Source organism: Passer domesticus, chromosome 10 (assembly GCF_036417665.1).
Source record: "Passer domesticus isolate bPasDom1 chromosome 10, bPasDom1.hap1, whole genome shotgun sequence".
Classification (NCBI taxonomy): domain Eukaryota; kingdom Metazoa; phylum Chordata; class Aves; order Passeriformes; family Passeridae; genus Passer; species Passer domesticus.
Window position 1 is genome coordinate 12,376,887 of NC_087483.1, and position 21,348 is coordinate 12,398,234.

Sequence of the window (21,348 nt, forward strand, 5' to 3'; positions counted from 1 at the left end):
AATAGGGTCGATGTTTTATATTGATTTTCATCAGTAACACTCAGAGGTACTAACTGAAACTGTGCTGTGCATTTCCAAGGGGTTACTGCAATTTATCACAGTTCATTAGATCATAAATTCTTTTAAGCTAAGGGCTATCTTTTTGATGTTTGTGCAGCCTCTAGAATAATGAGAGAGGGGCTGTAGGTGCTACCCTGATGCAGGCAGTCATAGATCAAAGCTCAGAATAAGTAGGCAACAGAAGACCTTGGACTTCTCTCATGAGCTTTCTTCTCAGCTGGGATAATTAAATGATAATGCAGATAAGAAATGGGTGACTTATTATCCTCAGCTTAAAGATAAGGAACAGAGGTAATACTGAAGGTTTTCCACATATCTGCTCCAAATCTCTGTTCTCAAATCAGACCCCAAATTTTGAACTCTGCTTTCATGCCTTGAGCTCAAGATTAAATGTCTTCTCAGTACCTGCTCTCTTAGTGAAAAGGATTAGGTTGCTATTTAGGGAAGTCTCCAAATCCTGTGAAGGACTTTTAAATGCAGAATCAGACTTTTCTGATTCTATGTTCACCTAATGATATGAGTATCATTATAATGATCTAATCTAGATTAATTTTACCACTTCAGCACCAGATTGAGGTCTTTTATTGGAAAACATTATATTTTTTATGAAGTAAGAAGTGAAAGCCAATATTTTGTTGGATTAATTGCTATTGTAAAATAATTTACAGATTACTTTCCATTAGTTATGTTCTCTTAAACAGTTCATCCAAGATGTTCATCTCATCTGCTGGTGGATCTAAGGTCATAATAATGGTGGTTTCATTTCATATCTCATGTTGTCAGGTTGAAATATTTTTGCATTTTTCTAAAATAATCAGTCTAATAAGAAAATTCAGCTTTCTATTTTGTATTGTTCAGCAGGAAGAATATCTCCTGTTTTAGTAGTGCTCTTCACATTTGTTAAATGATAATATAAAGAGACACTTATTTCTGTTCCAAATAATTTTTTAAAATAAATTACTCTCATCATAGCCGGATTTTGAAAAAAACTGTCTGTTTAAATGTTCTTCAAGTGCCTGAAGGCCAGGTGTTGAATTGCGGTGATCACATCTGTTTTATAACTGTCTTTTATGAGAGCTTGTGTGTAAAGAATGGAGTTTCTTCTGAAAAATAGATTAACAAGAGAGATATAGACAGGCTCATAAAACAGAAATCATCACAGAGAAGACACTTCCAGTTCCCTGGAGGAAAAGTGAAAAATCCAGTATAGCTAAACCAATGGAAGAAGTGCTTTTCTTGTTGAGGCTCGTTGCCTGAGTTGTACTTGCTTCCAGAATCTGTGGTGGAGTAGAAGAAGAGGGATTTAGAGTAGGGTTTGTGTTCTCTGCAGCAGCACTTTCACATGCAATGAGGTAGAGGTATGTTAAGGGTACATTCCCAGACTTGGAAAGGAAGATTTCCAACATGTTTGTTTTTTCCCATAAGAACTTTGAATGCAATTCCCCCAAATCCTTGACCAGCTTACCTTGTGCTGTGGTCATGAGCCTGCAGTAGATGAAAATGCTGTTGAGCTGCTGTGGTTGAAGAGCCACTTCCTCTGCAGCCCCTGCTCTTCATTTGCTTTTCCATTTGCCTCCCAGCTGTGCTGTCTTGTTGCTATTGTCCCTTTTCAGTCCAAATAATCAAAGCACTCAGAACCACTGCAGGTTGCCCTGTCCTTTTTCTTTTATTCCAAGATACCCACTTAAAGATATTTTGTCAGAACTTCAGTCATGTTGCAGTTTTAGGGCATGACTACTGCTCTCCTTTGTTCTCTGTGTATTTCTGCTGCATGGACATTTTCTCCCTGCAGAATTAGTTGCTTCCACAAGTAACTAATTTGTTTTTGACTTGGCTATCCCCGTCAAATACTCTCTGAAAATTTGAGTGTTCTGTGAATATGGCAGATGAGAAAGACCTCTATATGTGTAATTTGTATAAAGTTACCAACACATTTAAAGAAGTAAATTGAGTTTAGGAAGTAGTTTCTAGGAGCCAAGAAAAAAAATTATTGAACACAGACATTTTCTTGTCCACTTTTATCAAAATGCTGATATTAATTTCTGTGAATGTAGTATTTAATTTAGCATATTCATGTAGATTAGCCATGTGATTGTGAATTACACTTTGCATACTGACTTAACATATTTTCCCACTGAAGTTACATTACTAATAAAACTTTAGGCTTATTATTTTTTCTAAATTAAGTGGTTCTCACTATAGGAAATCTACAGTTTAGATGAACCAATGAAAAAACAACAAAGTTTCAAACTTCATGTTCCTGTCCTTTAATACTCCTCAGCACCTGTATCTGCCCTGTGGTGTCTATTATCTTGCCCACAGAATGTATGTATAAATTATTTACTACACACCAAGTTATGATACTAGATTTTAAAGATGATCTTCTCCAGTAATGATAGCTTGAAAAAATGAAACTGAGACTGTCCAAGATTTTTGGTTCCTTTAGAAGCCTACCAAAATTTATCTTGTATTTCCAAGCTGCTAAAGCATTACCTGAACACATTCATGGCTTTTTCTTCAGAATAGCTCTTTACTGGTGTGCTGCTTGTCCTCTCTTTGACAGCACATCGATTCCATGAATCAAGAATTAAATCAGGAGTCATTTATTCTAATTATGGTGCAGAAAGGCTGGCAGTATTAAAAGTCCTGATTCAGAAGCAATGCAGTGTCCTTAAAATAGGCCATTTCTTATTTCACATTAAACTGGAAAAGGTCTTTAATAAACTGAGAGTTCGGGACAATAGTTATTTGTTCCTATTACTGAGGCTGTTTGTGTTGGAATGAGGATTTTGTTCCTAACTGTGACTTCTATTTTTTGTCCCACAGGGAATTCCTGTTTCTGTGTTTATAATGTCATTGCATGTTGCCATGGCAAAAGTATGATAGTACAAGTTAAGTATTATGTTAGTCAAGGACAAGGGAGGGAGAAATTAGATCAAAATAAACTTTAACCACAAAATGGGAAACGTCTGTGGGATTTCATCTCTGCTTTTATAAGATATTGTTAGTGTTTTCTGGTACAGAAGAATAACTTCAATAGTTTTTGATTTGTATTTATTAACATATATATACTATATATATGTATGTAAATCCATCACAATTTTTTCCAGAACTTGCAGACTTTATTTACATTGAGCAGAGGAAGGCTGTAATAATTTTGTGCCCAGCTTCAGTTGCTACAAACTGAATGCTCAGAATTGCACAATCCCACCTTGAACTGGCACATGGAAACTCCTGGCTGGTCTGGTACATGTTGTTATGAAAGAAGGAATCTGAAGCCTGTGCTCAGGGCCCTTCCTAACAATGAACTCATCTGGGAAACATCCCTTGGAAGGAGCAGCTGCTCTCAGTGGTGCCATGGCCTCTTTGCTCCCCTGGCTCAGAGGTGCACCCCAAAGTTCCGAGTGCATCAAAGTGCTCCTGGTTTTAGAAAGCTTCACCTTATAGGTAAAGCAGAGTGGTTCAGTCAGTTTTCTGGATTAAGATGGCTTTGTTACCAAATACTTGACAGCACATCTTGGTTCTTCATAAGAGCTTTTTGTCTCAGTTCAGTTTCCACTCTGTTTTGGGGAGATACGCCTAGCATTTGTAACAGGGGAAAAAGTCAGCAGGACAGATGGAGCTTAACAGAGTTCAAGCTTCAGCTTGCTGAATTTTTTAAAAGAAAATAAGGGATGTTTTCAGGATGTTAATGCAGAACCAACCAGTAGATGCTGCATTCAGAGAACAGTGGGGTTATGAAAACCAGTGTGACAATTCAGCAGGACCAAATTGTCAAACCAGGACAGCAGCTTTGGATGGCTTATGCTGGGTGTTCAAGTTGCTGTGATGCAGCTGTGGATCTTCATCTTTACCTTTAATTGTAGCATTTTACTAGACTGGTGTGTTTTTTGAGGGGCCAGTGGATGTGGGAGTCTGTCCTTTCCATTTGGGAGTGTTGGAGAAGATCATCTTTAAGCTCAGCTTGGGTAGGGTGTGTCTTTACACAAGTAGTGACAGTTAAAGGCTTTCTCCTACAGCAGTGCAGTGAAGTTCTAGCTGAATGGCCAGGGTTCTGGCTGGCAGCTGCAGGGGTGAAGGGGGAAGTGAAGCAAACTAGCCTCTGTGTTCTGAAATTTCTGACACTGCGTTTCACATCTGTATAAAGAATGTAGGAGTTGTTGCAATTTTTCAGTTTTATGTTTAAGGTAAATTAAATCACTGCACTGGCATCTGATTCGTGGAAATAAAATTTTAAAAAAGCAGCAAATGGTGTCAAATTTGGTACATTAAGATATTTGGAAATATCTAGGACTTAATGAAAAACAGTATTTTAGTACATTTAAGGACCTGCTTTGACTTTACAATTTTCATGAACAAATTATGCTTGAGTTAAATTGAGTTGCTGTGGTGCAGAACCAAGTCTGTCTAATAATGAACGTGTAAAGCTGAAAAATCTGTCCACTCTGTTATTGTTTACTTCTGAAGCTCAAAACTTTGATGTATAAAATAGTGAATATGAATTATTTTTAGGTGGCTTTCTTCAATTAAGGTAATTTTTTTTTTTTTACTGGAAGCAATCCACTCAGGAATATAAATTTCCTAAATTGAGGTATTCAAGTAGTGGGATGTGTCTTCAGTATCAGAGGCTTTTCACATTTGAACATCCTTTCTAAAGGAAGTGTCAGGTTTGATAACTAGGTCTGTTTGTCCTGTCTTGATACAGAATGGTTCTTGTGCACACCTTCACTGAACATTGGTTCAGCAATGAAAATTCTTGCAGAATTAAAGATGTGCTGCAGTTTAGGACTGAGCAGTCACTTTAGAGCTGCCAGTTTGTAATTCTCAGAGGACACAAACTAAAAGGAATCTAAAATAATATGAGAGTAACAACAGAGGGTTGCAGGAGCTGACAAGGATGTTATTGAGCATCTGTGGTTGGACATCTCAGTCATTTCCCACACAAGTCAAAAGCAATTCAGGCCACGTGTAGGATCAGGCTAGATCACATTAGTCAATACTGTCTTATTGGCTGGGTTTTCTCCTGGTAGTTATCCTTAAACTTTCAGGCAGTATCCAGCTGGGCTACAGGAGGCTCTGCAGAGTTGATGAGTAGTGGCAGAGGAGCAGAAGACAGTGATTTGATGCCATTGTTTGGTGTAAGTGTCAATAGTGTGTGGATTGAAGTAAAAGAGCTGTAATAACTTGGGGATGGTGCCTTTGGGTTATTCACAGACATCTCCTTCTGCCATAAAAGGATCTGACAGCTTCTCCTACCAAAAAAAAAAAAAAAAAATCTTTTCACAGGTGTAAAAAGCCAAAACTGGAAATACGGAGTATGTCCAAATTTAAGCACAATAGATGAATTTTGAAAATGCGTCATCCTTTAATTTACTTCTTCATTTTGTCGGAGCACAGCATTCTTGCATGTGGGGGTTAAAGAACATTGCAACACACATGAGGAAAGAATGCTATCAAAAGAACCTGTGTGACCCAGTCACAGCCAGGGAATATATGATGAGAAATTATGGTCTCCAGTGATGAATTTGCTCTTGCTGCCATTTTCTCCTGCCCTTGTTTATTACATGCCAAATGTTATCCTTGGTTTTATTTATCAGCTATGGGAAGTGCATCTGGGATTGAAAGGAAAACAGGCCTTCAGCAAGATATACTGCTAGTATTAGCATCCCTGCCATTTGTGCACTGGCAAAGTGTTCCATTTTTAAGCTCTTTTCCCATACATCAAAGTTTTTAAAGAATTTTCTAAAAGTGGCTTGAATTTGCTGCCTTTTTTTTTTGCTCCAAGCTGGACTTATCCCTAAGACATATCCCTATTACCCTCCTGCTTCTGCCTCCCCGCTCAGAGCTGGAGTGAACAGTCAGCTCCAGCTAAGGAGTATGTGGAGCAGAGCCAGGAAAGGTTCATGCTGTCAGAGCCTGAGGTGGGAGTCAGGCTGGGGCAGCTGTGCTGCTCTCAGCCTGTGCCTGTAGTCTGCGTGGATACAGGGGGGCTGCTGGTGGTGTGTGCAATGGGAGGTCAGGGTGCACCACCCCCAGTGCCTGTCTGATCTTCAGGTGCAGCCTGACACCTCTTCAGGGCATGGTTCAGTTTGAGGTGTGCTTCTGAAGTGCTGGGGAGATTGAAGAAATGCTGGCTGCTTTCTCTTGTTCAACTGGTGTTTGCTGTAGTGAGAGTCTTGACAATGTACATGTGTTACCTTTACTCCCTTTCTGTATTCTAGCCTGCTCTTATCTCCCTTGTGTTGGTCCTAGCTGTATGAGCACCATTTTATCATTGGAATTAGATGGTTTAATACAGAGCACAGCTTTGAGAGCTGTGTTGCTATCGGATTTGATTTTTTATTTTATCCTTGTTGATAGCTCCCTTAGTATGTGATCACAAGGGAGAAGATTTAAGTCTTGATCATTTACCAAGAGTGTCGTAAAGTCTGCTGAAGTTCTGCTTACAAACAAGCTGGTTTTAGTAATACAAACATATATATTCCTATTGTAGTTTTCTTTTTGAGTGCCACTTTCCCTTCTGGCTGCAGTGGACTTGAGGAGGAATGTGACCTTGTGTAATTATCCCATTCTTTGGCCTTTAGGGATACACCAAGAGGAATCAGCTGACTTGGCCCACAAGTTCTGACTTTCTTCCAGTCAGCAGCTCAATAATTTCTCTTCTTAGCATATCTGAACATGGGTTAGGAGACAGGTGTAGGTAGGATTAGGGCTGCCACATGCCCTCAGTTTCTCAGGTAGCTTTGACAGATTATTTCTAGGGATTCCTGTTTCCAGACCTTTGGACAGGAGCCACATCCAGGTGAGGTGCACTTCTCCAGGGAAATGTATGTTTTCTCTGTCAGCTGTCTGTTAAGCTTTAATTATCAAATAATGTTCTTTATTACTGATTAATAGAGCCAGACTGAAAGACTGGAATCACTGCTTGTACATTTGAAGGTGTACTTAATTACTGCAGTTGTACAAATTAAGCCAGTGGGGCTTTTTCAACCTAATTATTTTATGATCCTTTCTGTAACACTCTCTTTTTTTTCTCCCCAATTAATTCAATAACTTATTAAATAGATTTTTCTTTTGTCATATCTTAATTACTGTAAATATTTTCTATTGATGGATGAAATACCTGGTAATAATTTATTTCCATTAGATAACCTCTTTTTAAAATGTTTTTAATTGTGCATTCATATCTCTTCTTTGCCAGTAGTAATTGAGCACTCCATCAAAAAATATCTAGAATTTCTTTCCTGTGTCAGGGCCACCATTTGTGCAGAACATTACATGTCAGACAAGCAGGGGATATTCAGGGAATGTGCTGATGTCTGTCTGAGGCCACTTTGTTTCATACTCCCATGTGGTGAGTTGGATTTCTGCTCCTATTTGAGTGGCACTCCTGCCCAGGAGTTGTTTTTAAGGTGGCACTAGGAAAGTGCTCTCCGAAGGGAAAATATCCAAACATTTATGGGCTCTGGCAAAAGCATGTGTCTGTAGAGAGCCAAGGAAGCTGCTGCAGGTGAGGAGCTGGACTATGGGGTGGGGAAAGAGAAGGAACCCAAAATACAAAGTTTTGTTTGTTTTATGATCCCTGTTGTCCTTCTGCTGTTTGAGTGATGGAGAAGGCTCACGAGTGCAAGGCTGAGCAAAACGTCTGCCTGGGCTTATGGAGTGGTTAACAGCTTAGACATTTGTTCAGAACTGCTCCCACTTCTCTTTCATTCTTGTTTTATACACTGTTGTCCTGGTGTTCTCACAACATGGATACATTTGTCTTCCTTTCATCAGTAAATCAGCATCCCTGTAGAACTGAGAAGGTAGAAGGAGCTAATTTGTCAAAAGCTGGCAGCAGGTATCCAGTAATTTTGCATTGGTTTTTTTTTCGCCTTTCTTTATTGTATGAATTTGGTAAGTACTGTTTTCATATAATTGCATTTAAGTCTGCATAAGAGAGAACCAGGAATTTCAGAATAAAAAAGAAATGTTGCACTGTGAAAGACTGGGGTGTTTTTTTGAAGATTGAAATGTGATGACAAAGGGAAACAGATGTTGTTTTATTATTAAAATATCCTACACTGCTCTCTACTGGAAGAGTGGAAGTCTACATTAAATATTCAGAAGTGCACCTAAAACTATTCCTTAATCAAGAGTCGAGTTTATTAGCTTTTTTAGTCTGGTAGAACTAACTTTTCCTAAGCATGTATAGAGTTTTTTTCCCCCTCACCAAGCTTTGAAGAAAAACACCTGGATGTGCTTTGCATGTAAAGCCAATACAGTGTTGAGGGTCAAAATCTAACCTGCCATGGGAAGAATTACTGGAGAGTTTCCTGCTAATGTCAAGGAAAGAAAGTGCACTGCTAACCTTAACAATTCACCTGGCCTTACTGAGACCTGCTGGGCACACCAGAACAGCAGCAGGCTCGTCAGAAATGTAAGGGATTCTGGATGCCTGAAGTTGTCTTACACTTTAATTGAGCCAGCAAAGTAAAGGATTATTTACATTATATTTTAACAGTTTCTCCAGCCAAAGTACAAATCTAAATGCAATTTAATAACTTCACAATGGAATTGGACCAAAAAAAAAGTCTTGTTCATGTTAATGCATAGGGAAATGTCACCTACATTCTGACAAAGATATTCCCCGCAAAGGGTCTGTCTGATAGCTTGTTGTGTAAGACAGCCCTCCTGGCCATTGCAGGGCTGAATTTTCTCTCAGTTGCTGCCAGTGATAAAACCTCTGTTGATTTAATATGTTGAAATAGTGTCTGTTAATTCTTTGCAGCTGCATTATCTTGCAAATCTTTGCATGTGGAGTGAATGCATCTGGTTGTCTGCTAATATTAGATTAGAAACAGTTTGATCTGAGGAGTTTGTCTTGTATGTGGCTGGCCAACAGCTCACTTTCTTCATGGCAAGCATCACTGTACATTAAAGGAACACTTAAATGGTCCTGACTGATAGGATCTGTTGGCCTCATAAGAGTTATATCTGATTGCAGACAGCTGCAAGTGAAATGAGAATGAGTAATATATTAGGAAAATAACTGCTAGTCAGTTTTGTAGGGAATATGTTTGGAAGAACAGCAGACTGCAGTGGAGAATGGTAAAGAAAATTGTTTTGGCTTGCTTTGTTATACAAAATATTAAATGTCATCTTCTTCCAACTTTTTAAAGTATCCAATAAAAATTCGGTATGATCATGATGAACTTAATAGTAAACAATACATAAATACTTGAGTCTCGTGGCATGTCTAAATTATGTATTGTGTCTGAGTAGGCATATTATGCATGGAGTACACCAACCTCAAGAATAATCTTTTTGCTAGCTGCAGACAGTAAATAGATGTAGCAGTCATATGTAAACATTTTTCAGCTGTATTATGTATTTGAACACTTTACTTATGTAAAGAACCCTTAAGCACTTAATGCCTTTATTAGTTTGCATTTAAGATTAATAGTGAATGATCTAAAGGGAAACTGTTATTTTCTGTTTCCCTCTTCTGCAGTGGGAATCTATGTTAGCTTGACTCTCAGGAGCCACTTAGGTTTCTTATGCTGGTTATTCTGCGTGAGTCAGGTTGCAGAAGGGAACCTCAAATGCTGAAAACAAACACTGACTTGCCAAGTTCCCATCTAAAACTCTGGATCAGTACTGCTGCCTAAAGGAGCCTGGGCTTGGAAAGGGAGATTTCACATTTACCCCTTTTGCTCTGAAATTTTTGTTGCGGAAACTCTTCCATGCTGAATAATTGTAATATTCATGCCACAGCTGGACCAACTTCCTGACATAACAAATATTTGTTCTCTGTGTTTGCATGAGATTTGGTGAGAAAAATCTGCTGAAAGGACCATGATGAAGTGGCCACCTTCCCATTTCATGAGGGTGGTGAGTTAGTTGTTGGTGGCTTACCCCAGAAACCCTGGTGCACAGTGACCTTGGCAGCTGAAGCCCCAGCTTTGCAAATGCATCTGTTTGCTTAGCTTAACTATCATCATTAATACCACAGAAATCTGTACCTCATATTAAACAGAAAATTATGATAGATGAGACAGGAAAGGTACAGAGCAGATGAAAAAGCAAGCAATAAAAGCCTCCCATTAAAACATTAGCTGTTTGTTAAGGCTTTATTGCATAGTCATTCTTTTGTTACAAACCTGTCTTGGTCTGAAATTCTGTCTATATTCCTCCCCAAACAGAACAGTCCAATTAATACAAATATTCAGAATATTTCCACTTAATTGCTGGTTTTCTTTTTATTACTCTTACCAAGAAATTAAGAAGGGAGGTCAAGCATGAAATGTGTAAGCAATTTTAAAACACCTGAATTAACAAAAAGTACAGTTCAATTTAAAGAGTTAGAAATAGAAACAGTACAATCCATAGTATAGCCTTTAGTATAGTAATTTTTAAACTATAAACTATATTACTATAGTATAGTAATTTTTCATGGTATTAACACTTAAGTTACAAATCTTCCTTGTATATCTGGATTAAATGTGTCCTAATTATTTTCCTGTGCTCAATATTTTATTATGCACAAGCTTGAATTCGACATCCTGTTCAAAACTGCTGAGAGCAATAGAAATTTCAGTGGTGATGCTTAATGTCAAAACCAACACTCATCTGGAAGAGAGTGAATGACTTATGGAATTCTAGTGGGTTATGTTCTGTAAATGCTGATATAAGGCTCATGGTGTTTCTATATTCTGAGTCTTGGTTATTTATTTTTTTGTAACTTACTGAACAAACACAATGAGTTTTTCTTCAGGTTTTGTCAGTCTTTTACAGTGCTTTCAGCAGTTTATCTTTCTGCTTAGAAATCTACTTCTCCCTCCTCTCCATGATCATAAATGGTAATTTCTGGTTTGGGGAACATTACTATAAGCTTTAAATTCAGTGACATTTAAAAGGTTCCCCAGCTGTGGCAGAAGCTTAATTTGATGCTTCCATTTTCTGAGGCAGTAGTGTGAATTAGCATGAGGTACAAGCTTCTGGGAAAACTGTATTTGTGGGAAGGTACTGTGTGTGGAAAGATTGGTCTGCTGCTGGGATTTACTGAATACAGCAAAGATACCTTCATCCTTCTTGCACTGTGAAGCAGAGCTGGGAGGAGAGTTCTGGGGAAATGACTGACTCTTTCTTAGCTTTATCAGAGCTTGGTCATCTGGATGGAAGTAAGTAAATAAAAAATGTAGGGCAGCCCTGTGCCCTTCTGGAGAAGCAGCTGCAGGCAAGGCAGCATAACCTGAGGCACCTCTTTGTGTGCATGACACAGTTCCACCAGAGGCCTGGCTCTGAAGTATTGAGAAGTACTGGGCTGCCTACACTGATACTGGTGCTGCCAGTTTGAAAACAGCACAAGGATTAGGAAACAGCCGGGGATGAAGCATCTCTCTCAGCTTCTCCATGGGCAGCAGTGACCTGTGCTCTACTCACTGAACCTTGTCCATGCCTGCAGCTCTTGTTTCCTGTGTTTCTACAGGATTTCTGTTCTGGTTATCCTTGAGCTGCTCACAAACCTACAGCAATTATACTTCTGCCTTTTGTGTTCTGCCAGGTGTGGTGGATAGAAGTATGCTTGTGTGCAGATATCTGGTAATGTTGGTGTTTCATCCTTCCTCTTAGACTCTCATCTGATCTTACCTGCTGGTTTGGGGTTTTTTTGCTCACACTCATCTTTCCCTTTCTGTCTCTGTCATGTGCAGTATCCATCATGTCCAAGAATAATTTTTCTTTCTCTACATGCATTTTGTGCAGCCATCACTTTTCCAGACAAAATCACCCCCTTGGTCTGAAGTCATCAGAGATGTTGTGTGAAGGACATCAAATCAATAGCAGAGCCTTCTGCTCTGTTCTTCCAAAGCCTTGGTCTCCTGGCTGGAGAAGTGTAATCATAGAGAGTATTGACAGACAGTGTGTGGTGTTTTGATTGATACTGTTGTTTTCAAGGTGGCCTGTCATATTTCTGAGTCAGTAGCAAATGTCTAATGAGGCTTCATCATGGGTGGAGCTGCACAGTTTCTTTGCAGGAGTACCCTGAGCACACTGACTGTACTAAACATGTTGGAAGGTTTAATAGAACTAAAAACTTCAGAGTTACTCTGCTTAAATGGTCTGTATCTTGGCAAATTTAAATCCCTTTCAAAATGGCCGGGACTTAAAAATGGTACATGCCTCTGTGTGTTGTGATACACAGAAAACTGTACTTTGGGGAAAAAAGGGAGGATTTTTTTTCCTAGAGTTATTTCAGCATGTATATGTACATGATGTGACTTAACTGTTCTTCAATGTGAAAACTGGGCAACAGAAAATCAATTAGTGTATCACACAGATGGGTTTCAGGCAAATTTATCATGCCTTTTGTAACAGTACAGTAGAAGGCAAGTGTGACTGTACAGAAAAGAAAAGCATTTCAGTGTACAAATAAAGAAATAAGGTCCTTTTGCAATGTTATGCTTTATATGTGAAAACATGTTTGGTTTTTTATTAAAGCCTTACTTGGTAAAAATATGAATTGTAATAGAAACTACTTGAATATGACTCTTGTTTTACATAAGCTGGAGCCTAGTTCCTGTAAATCTATGTTACTACCAAGCAGCTCTGAGAGGAAAAGTCAGTTCTTTTAATTTATGTCTTGTATGAATGTTTTAGTGACAGAATCCAAATGATTGGCTCATGTTGATTCATGGGAAGTATTTTCCATCTGTATTTTGTCTGCATTTTTTTATCATTTTCTAAAAAGAGTTGTTACCAAAGTGGTAATTTCCCTGTGGAAAAAGGTACTTGAACTTCTAATTTACAGATTTGTATAGGATGGTTTTTTAAAGTCAATTTTGATAATGCTAATATTAGTATAGAATGTAATTCTTGTTATTCTCTTCATTAGAAATAGCTGTGTGAAGATTTAATTTATCAACTACTGGAAAAATTGCCTTTCCAAAATACTGCTTGAAAATAATTGGGAAATAAGATTACTCAAGTTGATTAGGCCTTTAAATGCATAACTTAGTGCTCACAAATTACAATCTTTTCAGTTTCTAGGCAGTACAGAAGTGGAGCAGCCCAAAGGCACAGAAGTTGTAAGAGATGCTGTTAGAAAATTAAAGGTAAGAATTTTTAATGAAACATGAATGGAATGTACTCCTACTCTCTTTTCTAAGACATTTTGCAGATTTTCTAGGTGAATTCACTGGCTCCAGAAGTGAATTCTCTTTAGTGTGTGGGTTCTTCCTTATTATGTCAGTATGGTCAGGTGTTTTGCTGTGTACAATATTTAATTGTCCTACAGATTTTACAATAATTGAGAAATATTTATAAAGTTTATGTACTTCAATGCCTAATACTGCTTCTTTGGGCTTGTTTAGGGCTTCATTAATACAAGCTGAGGTAACAAGAATTTGTTTCAGCTGCCATCCCCAGCTATTGCTGAGAAAATCAGACTTTTGCAATTTCCTCTTGGCTACATGTGCTTGGGCACCAAGGGACTCAGTGGACAACTAAAAATACCAGAGTGCAATGCCTTGTTGAGGATTGTTTTCATTTAACATGGCTTTTGACTGCTCAGAGCTCTGCAGACACTGTGAGCTGGGGCAGGGATTGCTGATTGTTCCAGTCCACTCCACTGCCTTGTTCCTGTGGAATTGCTTCATGCTTAGCTGCTCTGAGCTATTGGCCCTTCAGTTTACTTAGATGTAGAAATCTTTCTCCCTACTACTGCATTTTTCATAACTTTTTGCAAGCTTTTCATTATTTGTTTAAATGGGTTCCATGGAAATGGGCAGGAAACGTGGAGAGTCAATACTGAAAAAATTGATTGTGTTATTACCATACTAAAGAAATGCAGAAAGGAAACATGAGGCTACTCATGCAGCTCAGCTTTTAAGGCTCAGTTTTCCCTTGAGAAAGCCATCTTTATAAGATGGATCAGTAATCTTATTAAGGTATTAAAACACATTCTTTGCTGTTGTTTTCACTCTACCAAAATAGTACAGCTGCCTTTAAAGATTCATTTAGCTGATACTTGAAGTGTTTTATGCCAAAAAGACTTTATTGTTCTGCAGATAGTCAGAGTCATTATTGCCCAGTTGTTTTCAAGTGTTTTAGGCTAAGTTTGACCCTTTTTAAAGCATTGCAGCATTCTATCAGTGGAAACAAAATGTGTGGGTCTGTTTGCACAGTGTAGTTTGTCTTTATAAAATTCCAATACCCCCAGAAAATTCAATTCTGTGCAGAAATCTGCCACAGTGATATCTTGCTATGAAGCAGCCTTGCTTCTGTTTTAATGGTGTTTCATTGGACTCCTGAATAAACCAAATGCTGAGTGTCTCTGTCTCACTGGTGGAACCCCAGGCTGGGCCTGGGCTCTCACTGATCACTGGAAGCTTTGGGTGCGTTGAATTCTATCATTTCACACGTGGAAATTGTTTCCTCTCTGAAAGAGGGTCCAAAAGGATTTCAAATAACTGCTCTCAGAAGTGTGGGCAAAGCCAGAAATGTGGTGTGTGTGTTTGTGGTGCCACTGTACCTGCCCTAACTTTCTACACACATTACCTTGGAGATAGAAGTCTGAATAGCTGCTGCCAGAATTTTACATTATTTTCTTCAAGTTTGGAATTTTGTAGCTTAGATATCAAGTATTGCATGTGATCTTACATAATCACAAGTTTATTAGAGACCTTCCAAAGTAAATAAACATGACTTTCGGAAGGACTTGAAAAATCTTGGAGCAGAATTCAGAGAGCAATGAAAACGCTTTTATGTTTGAAACAATCCCCAATTAATTGAATACTCATTTGACGACTGACTTACATAGTGCATCTGTAGTTTTTGAAGAGAAGCCTAGAGGTACTGGATTTTTGTATCTAGCACACATCTGGAATTTGTTTTTATAAAATGCTAATTGAAAATTTTTAAGCAGTTAAAACAGCTCAAAAAACTAATGTCATATTGAAAGAAATGTTGAAGAAATATAAAGTGGTTTGGTGGTTGGAGAGTTTTTAAAACACATGTAGCTTCTGGTGTCATATTTATATTTTTAAATTATCTGGATTTGCTTTTAATTGCAATGTTATTGATCATAATTTTTTTTAAATTAAAATTAATAGCTGGCAGAAAAACAACTGACGTTTTCTTAATGTTTAGAGCTATTTTTACAAGTGACATGCATCACTCTAATACGCTTTTGAAGTCACATGCCCCAGTGATACACGGACCATGAAACGCAGCCACCAGAAAGCATTTTTCTTAAGCCCTCATGTCACCAAACTGTCAGAGTCAAGATTTGATGTACAACTGTTTACTTCTCTAAATCATCTGAAAGCCCTTAACTCAGCACAAAAACTTGGGTTGCCCAGCACAGAAAGTGCAGCTGCCATTCCACAAACTGATTTTTCCCAGCAGATGGAGCTGATGTTCTACAGAAACATAAAGTATCCTGGACAAACTTTTTCTTGATGCTTCATTGTACTTTTGTCCCAAATACGACTTTTATATTTTCTTGACAATTTTTCTGGGACAGTTGCAATTAGAAGATTTATTTTTTTCAAGCAACTATGTTTAATTTTTCTAGAGGATTCTCCAGTGGCTTTATCTAGGTGGGATTTCCCCTTGTGTTTTCCAAGTGCTTGGAGCTGTACTGCAGGAGAGAGAAGAAACTTGAACACGAATTTTTACAGTGTGTTTGTTTATTTATTTGTAAGATAAGAACTATTATCATAATTTATTACAAAACATGTTTTCCTTCACGTTTTCTAGCCAAACTGGTTTCTAGAACGAAACAAAAGCTAAAGCACATGGCACCCAGATGCTGTATCCAAACATGCCTATGGTACTCAAATGTCTACATGTTGTCAAATCACACTTTATTAAATGAAATTCTTACTTTCCTTGATTAATGAGGTTTGTAACTTCTCAATCAGACTGTAAGAATTAATTTGATCCTTCTTATTAAGTGTTGGAGGGTTGCCAGAAGTGGAAAGAGGTAGAAAGAGCAGCATGGCTGATGGAAGGAGCAGCATAACCAGAGCAGTGGTAAGAAAGCTGCATGGAGGAATGTTAGAGAGAAACCAGAATAAACACCTGAGTTTTGGCCTGTTTCTTCTACAGTCTTCTAAGGGATGTTTTGTGAGGGCCAAACTGAAGGCTGTTTGCTTACCAGCTTTCAATTTGTTATCCTTTTTTTCTTCCACATTTCTTCTGTAAGTGGAGATGACCAGACAAAATGCAAGTAGAATGAATCACTTTGAAACCACTTGAAATATTTTTCATCATGTCCTTGACCTCTAAGGATACACAGAGTGAAGAGTGCTCGTTCACACACTTCCACACATGCAGAGATGCTGTCCTGCTGCTGCCCTTAAAGGACCATCCATGGATGTTGTTCTGAGCTCCCTGCCATGTTAAAACTCAGTTTCATTTGTTTTTGAAAGGACGGAGGAGGAGGGTGGAGTACAGAGAAGCTTTTAATATTGGGATAAAGAGATTTGCAGCCAAGCCTTCCAGCCATGACTGCTGTCTTTGAAGTACTGCAGAAAGCAGAATTTGTGGTTCAGTGCCAGTCAAGGACATCCTGAAGACCAAAGCACATCAGATGAGAAGAGCTGAATAAGAAAATGCCTATTTACCCTGCCTCTCAAAAAACATAGAATTAGACACTGCCCCTTCCCCTACCCCCCACCCCAAAAAAAATCAACCAAAACCAACCATACAGGAAAAAAAACCAAAAACCTATGACAAAAAAACTCCATGCCACTGGGTGAAATAAGCACAAGATCTCAAAACAGCAACAACAAAGCAGCCCACCCCTAAATACAACAAAACATAAAAAATATGTAAGGAACTGAGAGATGGAAGAAAGACTGCACTGTATTGTCTTCTACACTGTGGATGATAGATGGATAGCCTTCCCCTCAGTCCAGTGTGTGTCTGGAAAATAAAATACAACCTATTCCATAGACATGCACTTCTGGATGGCTTTTTCCCTGCCCAGATGTTTATTGAGAGAATAATTTCGCATTTCATTTCACCCTTTTCTACCTCTTGACAGCTGTTTTTCAGAAGCCATAATTTCATTATGCCCACATCAAATGTCCACGAGAGTTTGGACCATAACAGGAAGAATTAGATGGCATGAAAGCACTGCAAAAAAAAAAAAAATGGGGCCTGTTGGATTTTTTCAGACATGCTTCCTTAGAATGAATGTTGTAATGAAAAAAGGAGGAAAAGCATCTCCTCCAAGAGTGGTTATAAAGCTGTTTCCCAGCTTATCCAACGACCCTGCCCTAAACCAGGGCTCTTTCAGGGTGTGAAGTGCAATGTCTGATTTGTCACTGGTCACCTGCATTAAATGAAGGAGTTGAACCTCTCTTTCCTCAGATGGAGATTAGCATCCAAATCACAGGAATGTCTTCCATTTTGATGTCTCAACTATTTTTAATTAAATCTTGAATAGTGCAGGGAGGTGTAAATATTGAAGAGAAGAACATAATTTTGTTTGCATGGCTTAATTGATTTATAGATCTATAAAGGTAATTAGTCTTAACAATAAATTCTTTAGCTCCAGTTCCTGGCTGTCTTGAAAACGAGATTTTTTTTTTTTTTTTCTTCATGGCATTTTTGTTTGTGGTTTGATAATACTTGATACCTAAACACATCAAATTTAATTTTAATAACACTCTTAGAGTATGCATTTTTCCCTGATGCTGTGATAAATTACTAAATATATGGATGGTTTTTCAGTTTTTTTATTTTTAAAGCTAAGTTAAACTGTAGAAAATAGGTTTATTTGTATTTGTTCCTTTCCCTAAAAATGCCATGAAAATAAAATGTTAATTCTGATGCAGTTGAACATAAACTAGCCCATCCCACTGAGCTGGACGAAACCTGGGGTTCGTGCCTGAGAACATTATATGTGTAAACTAACAGTTTAAGAATTTGGCCCATCATGTCTCTTCCCAAGCCATGCTGTGATTCATTATAATTTTATATCATTTTCCATTTTGATGCCAATGGGAGGCTGCGGATTTTTACCCTCTTAAATAATCTTGTTACTGTGTGAGATACAAATATTATTTGTTTTCAAATGTATGCTGATAGGAAAATATAATGTTTGTACTTCTCCCAGGTCCAGAGATCCCTTGGGGTCCTCCTTAGGTAGAAGAGAAGACTAGAAATAAATAAATAAATTCCTGATACCTGACTCAGTGATGGGAAGTGCTGTTCAAACCCCGCACAGGTTTTAGAGGTGGCTGAGTGAGGCATTCTGGAGAATATCAGCTAGAAAAAAAAATTATATCTGTGTGCTATCTGTTATTGCACAGGACAGTGGGCAGAAAAAATGCTAAGAAAGGAACTGCCACAGATTTTCTGAATTAATCTTTGTGTATTCACTGTACCCAGTAAACCTTTGATTAAAAAGCTCATTTGTCTAGATGTCTGTATGGAAGGGGTTCTTTGGTGCTTGGTTTCTTTCACCATTGTGCTGGTTTTGATTTTATGGAGTGTCTTAAAATGGGTTTTCAAGCTTTCATCTAACTTTGCCAAATATCCTGTGATTTTTTTTCTCCATTTTGTCAACATCCTTCTGCATCTGAAACCCTCAGCAGATAACATTTCTTTTCTTGCAAGCAGCTGATGCAGTGCAGCCATTGTTGTCATCTTAAGGATCTCTTTGAAACACCTTCCCAGTTTTGGTTTCATGAGAAGGTCCTCAGTTAGTGGAAGTCCTACCATATTATCAGACTTCATTTTTCTATCCTCACAGGGTGGTCTCCCAAGAACTAAAGTTTGTTGCCACGTGTGGGGTTTGCAGGATTGCTTGTAGGAAAACAAGGGACTGTGTTGGGATACCAGCCTGTGGTGCTCTGGTTGATGAGGCTTCTCTCTGTTATTTGCCCCTTCATCAGTCTTTGTGGGCTGCAAGTTTCCTCTGTAGCAAATTTGGATTTCAGATCATTAGTTCGTTTTCTCCCCTTTCTTTCCCCTCTTATTTTTTCTGCTAGCAGATTTTATCAGTAATTTTTTTTTTCTCCTGGTCATTGTTCAATAATGTCATGCTTAAGAAATAAACCCTGCTGGAATACATTAGAAACATATCTTCCCAATGACAATTTCCTGTTTATAACTGCATCTGGACACTAATGTAACTAACTTAACTCATGCTTTCTTTCTGTTGCTTCACTTTCTTAAATATACGTGGCATGTACAATGCAGAATTTTTGCTTGGACAAGCTGCATTTTTTGTAAAATATTGATCATCATTAATTTAATCTCACTTGAATTCTCTAGTTCTTGAACTGGATTTCTGCTTTTTGAGAGTGGAGACGTGGTAGGGTCAGTTTGTTCACGCTTTTTTTTGGAATTGGCACAGAACTGCCTTCTGGAACTTCCTCAGTGTTGTAAGTCTTCTTGACTACTTGGAGCAAGCTTTGGCCAGCTGTTCTAAAACTTGTGCAAGCTATTCACATCATTTACTTTAAAACCTTATTCTTTAAAACTTTTCTTTAAAAACTACAGCTTTTTCATGTTGTAGCTCTTTTTTGAGACTCTGAGATGATTGCTGTTGGAAAATCAAACATTCCATAATCATTCTCAATATATACCGTGAGTTTCATGCAGTAAAATCCAACAGTATTTGTGCTTTTTCTTCACTACTGCACAGAAATTCTCGTGCATGGCTTGTTTGCAAAGGGACATTTCCAAAAGGTCAGGATTTGCTGGAGTTCCAGGCTGTTTCAGGATGAGTTGTGTCCCAGGGTTATCTGTTCCAGGGGTGTCTTCCTGGGCACCATCGAGTGCCTTGGGAATTGAGATGTCCAAACTGTCTGGGTGATCTTTGGATTTTGTAATCATTCCATTTGACCTGGCAGAGTACTGAAAAAAGGGCTCACACATGTCCTCCAAGTCCCACCCACTGAAGGGACAGCAGGAAATTACAAATCAGAGAGGAAAGCTGCTGGATGCCACTAATGAATAAATCCATGATCTGAAAATTATCTAAAGACACTTTAAGTTTTATATTCATCTTGGAGAGAAAAAAAAAATTATGCAAATAAAGCAATGGTTGCCCTTTTTCTTTTTTAAGCACAGACTAAACGGAAAATTTGCAGTATAAAACTTACAACAGATTTTGTGTGGTTTAATGAGTGCTGTTTATTAAATAAACATTTTTTTTCTCTGTAGTGAATTTTAATTGTTCTTTGAAGTCAACAGATATCATTGGACAAAATGCTGAAAACCAGCAGTTGTGTTTTTTAAAATTTTATTTTCTATAAAATGTCTTTTTAAAGACATGCATAAATATGCATATGGAATGATATACCTTAATAAAGATACAGGGATTAATGTGTATAAAAAGTGTATATAGCAAGACACAGGCTTGAAGTGAAATACAGGATGGGAAAATGATGTGTTGCAATAAGCATATGCATGGTTCTGAAGAGGCAAAACTAGAAATTATATTTTCTTGACTCTCAACTAATTGATTTTCACAAGTAAATCATCCTGTATGAAATATAAAATACTTTATATTTTATAAAATACTTGGCCAGTGACTGTGGCATTTCTGGATGTTTAAATGCAAAATAGGTATTTATATTTAAGAGTTGGTTTTGAGAATGGCACAGAGTGATTTAGATGGGGGATAATTTTGGGGGGGTTTGAGGTGGAGGGTGCTGTTTGTTTTACCAAGTGTGTGATACTTATCAGCTACTGGGGTGCATTAATCAGTAATGAAGTGCCTGGGTAAATCCTGTTACTGTGTGAAGTTAATAAGATTAATTTTAAATTAAAGTTTAGCTATTAAAAGTCCAATAAGTATGCCTTCAAAATGAGGAATAAAATTGAGAAGAAGGGAAAAACAGGCTGATTTTGTGTTTTTAGGGTCATCTGCAAACTAGTTAATAATTTGCCATGAATGAAGCTGCCCATAAGGAAAATTAAATAACAGATTGACAGTCATATTCTGTAAAGCACTTGTGTTATGGGAAAATTTTCCAAGAACTGGTTGGAAAAGGATCAGAGCAAAAATCCAAACCCTGAACTTTCAAATAAATAATTAATTGTGATCAGAGTTTTTAAGGATTTGAGGGAGAGGTGTCAGTTGGCTACAGCTGAGCCCCTCACAATCACAAGGCCATTCAGGCTGGTGTCTTCCAGGTCTGATAGGACAGCACCATTGGTGACACTCTGGATTCTTGATGGCACTGAAAGCCATTGTCCACACTGGCTTCTGACACAGAGCACTTGTACTGGTGGGGATTGCACACCCAGATTATTCTGGAATGGGAATGTTTTGGATCA

General features: G+C 38.0%; 1 protein-coding gene across 11 annotated transcripts in view; it reads left to right on the forward strand.

Annotated features, from left to right (window-relative positions):
* The window catches only part of GULP1 (GULP PTB domain containing engulfment adaptor 1), a 143,913-nt gene that overhangs the window by 89,942 nt on the left and 32,623 nt on the right, over nt 1-21,348 (forward strand). For all 11 annotated transcript variants that reach the window (XM_064433787.1, XM_064433786.1, XM_064433791.1 and 8 more), the window contains one exon: nt 13,086-13,157. In XM_064433787.1, the coding sequence (XP_064289857.1) occupies nt 13,086-13,157 (72 nt within the window). The remainder of the gene's footprint in view (nt 1-13,085; nt 13,158-21,348) is intronic.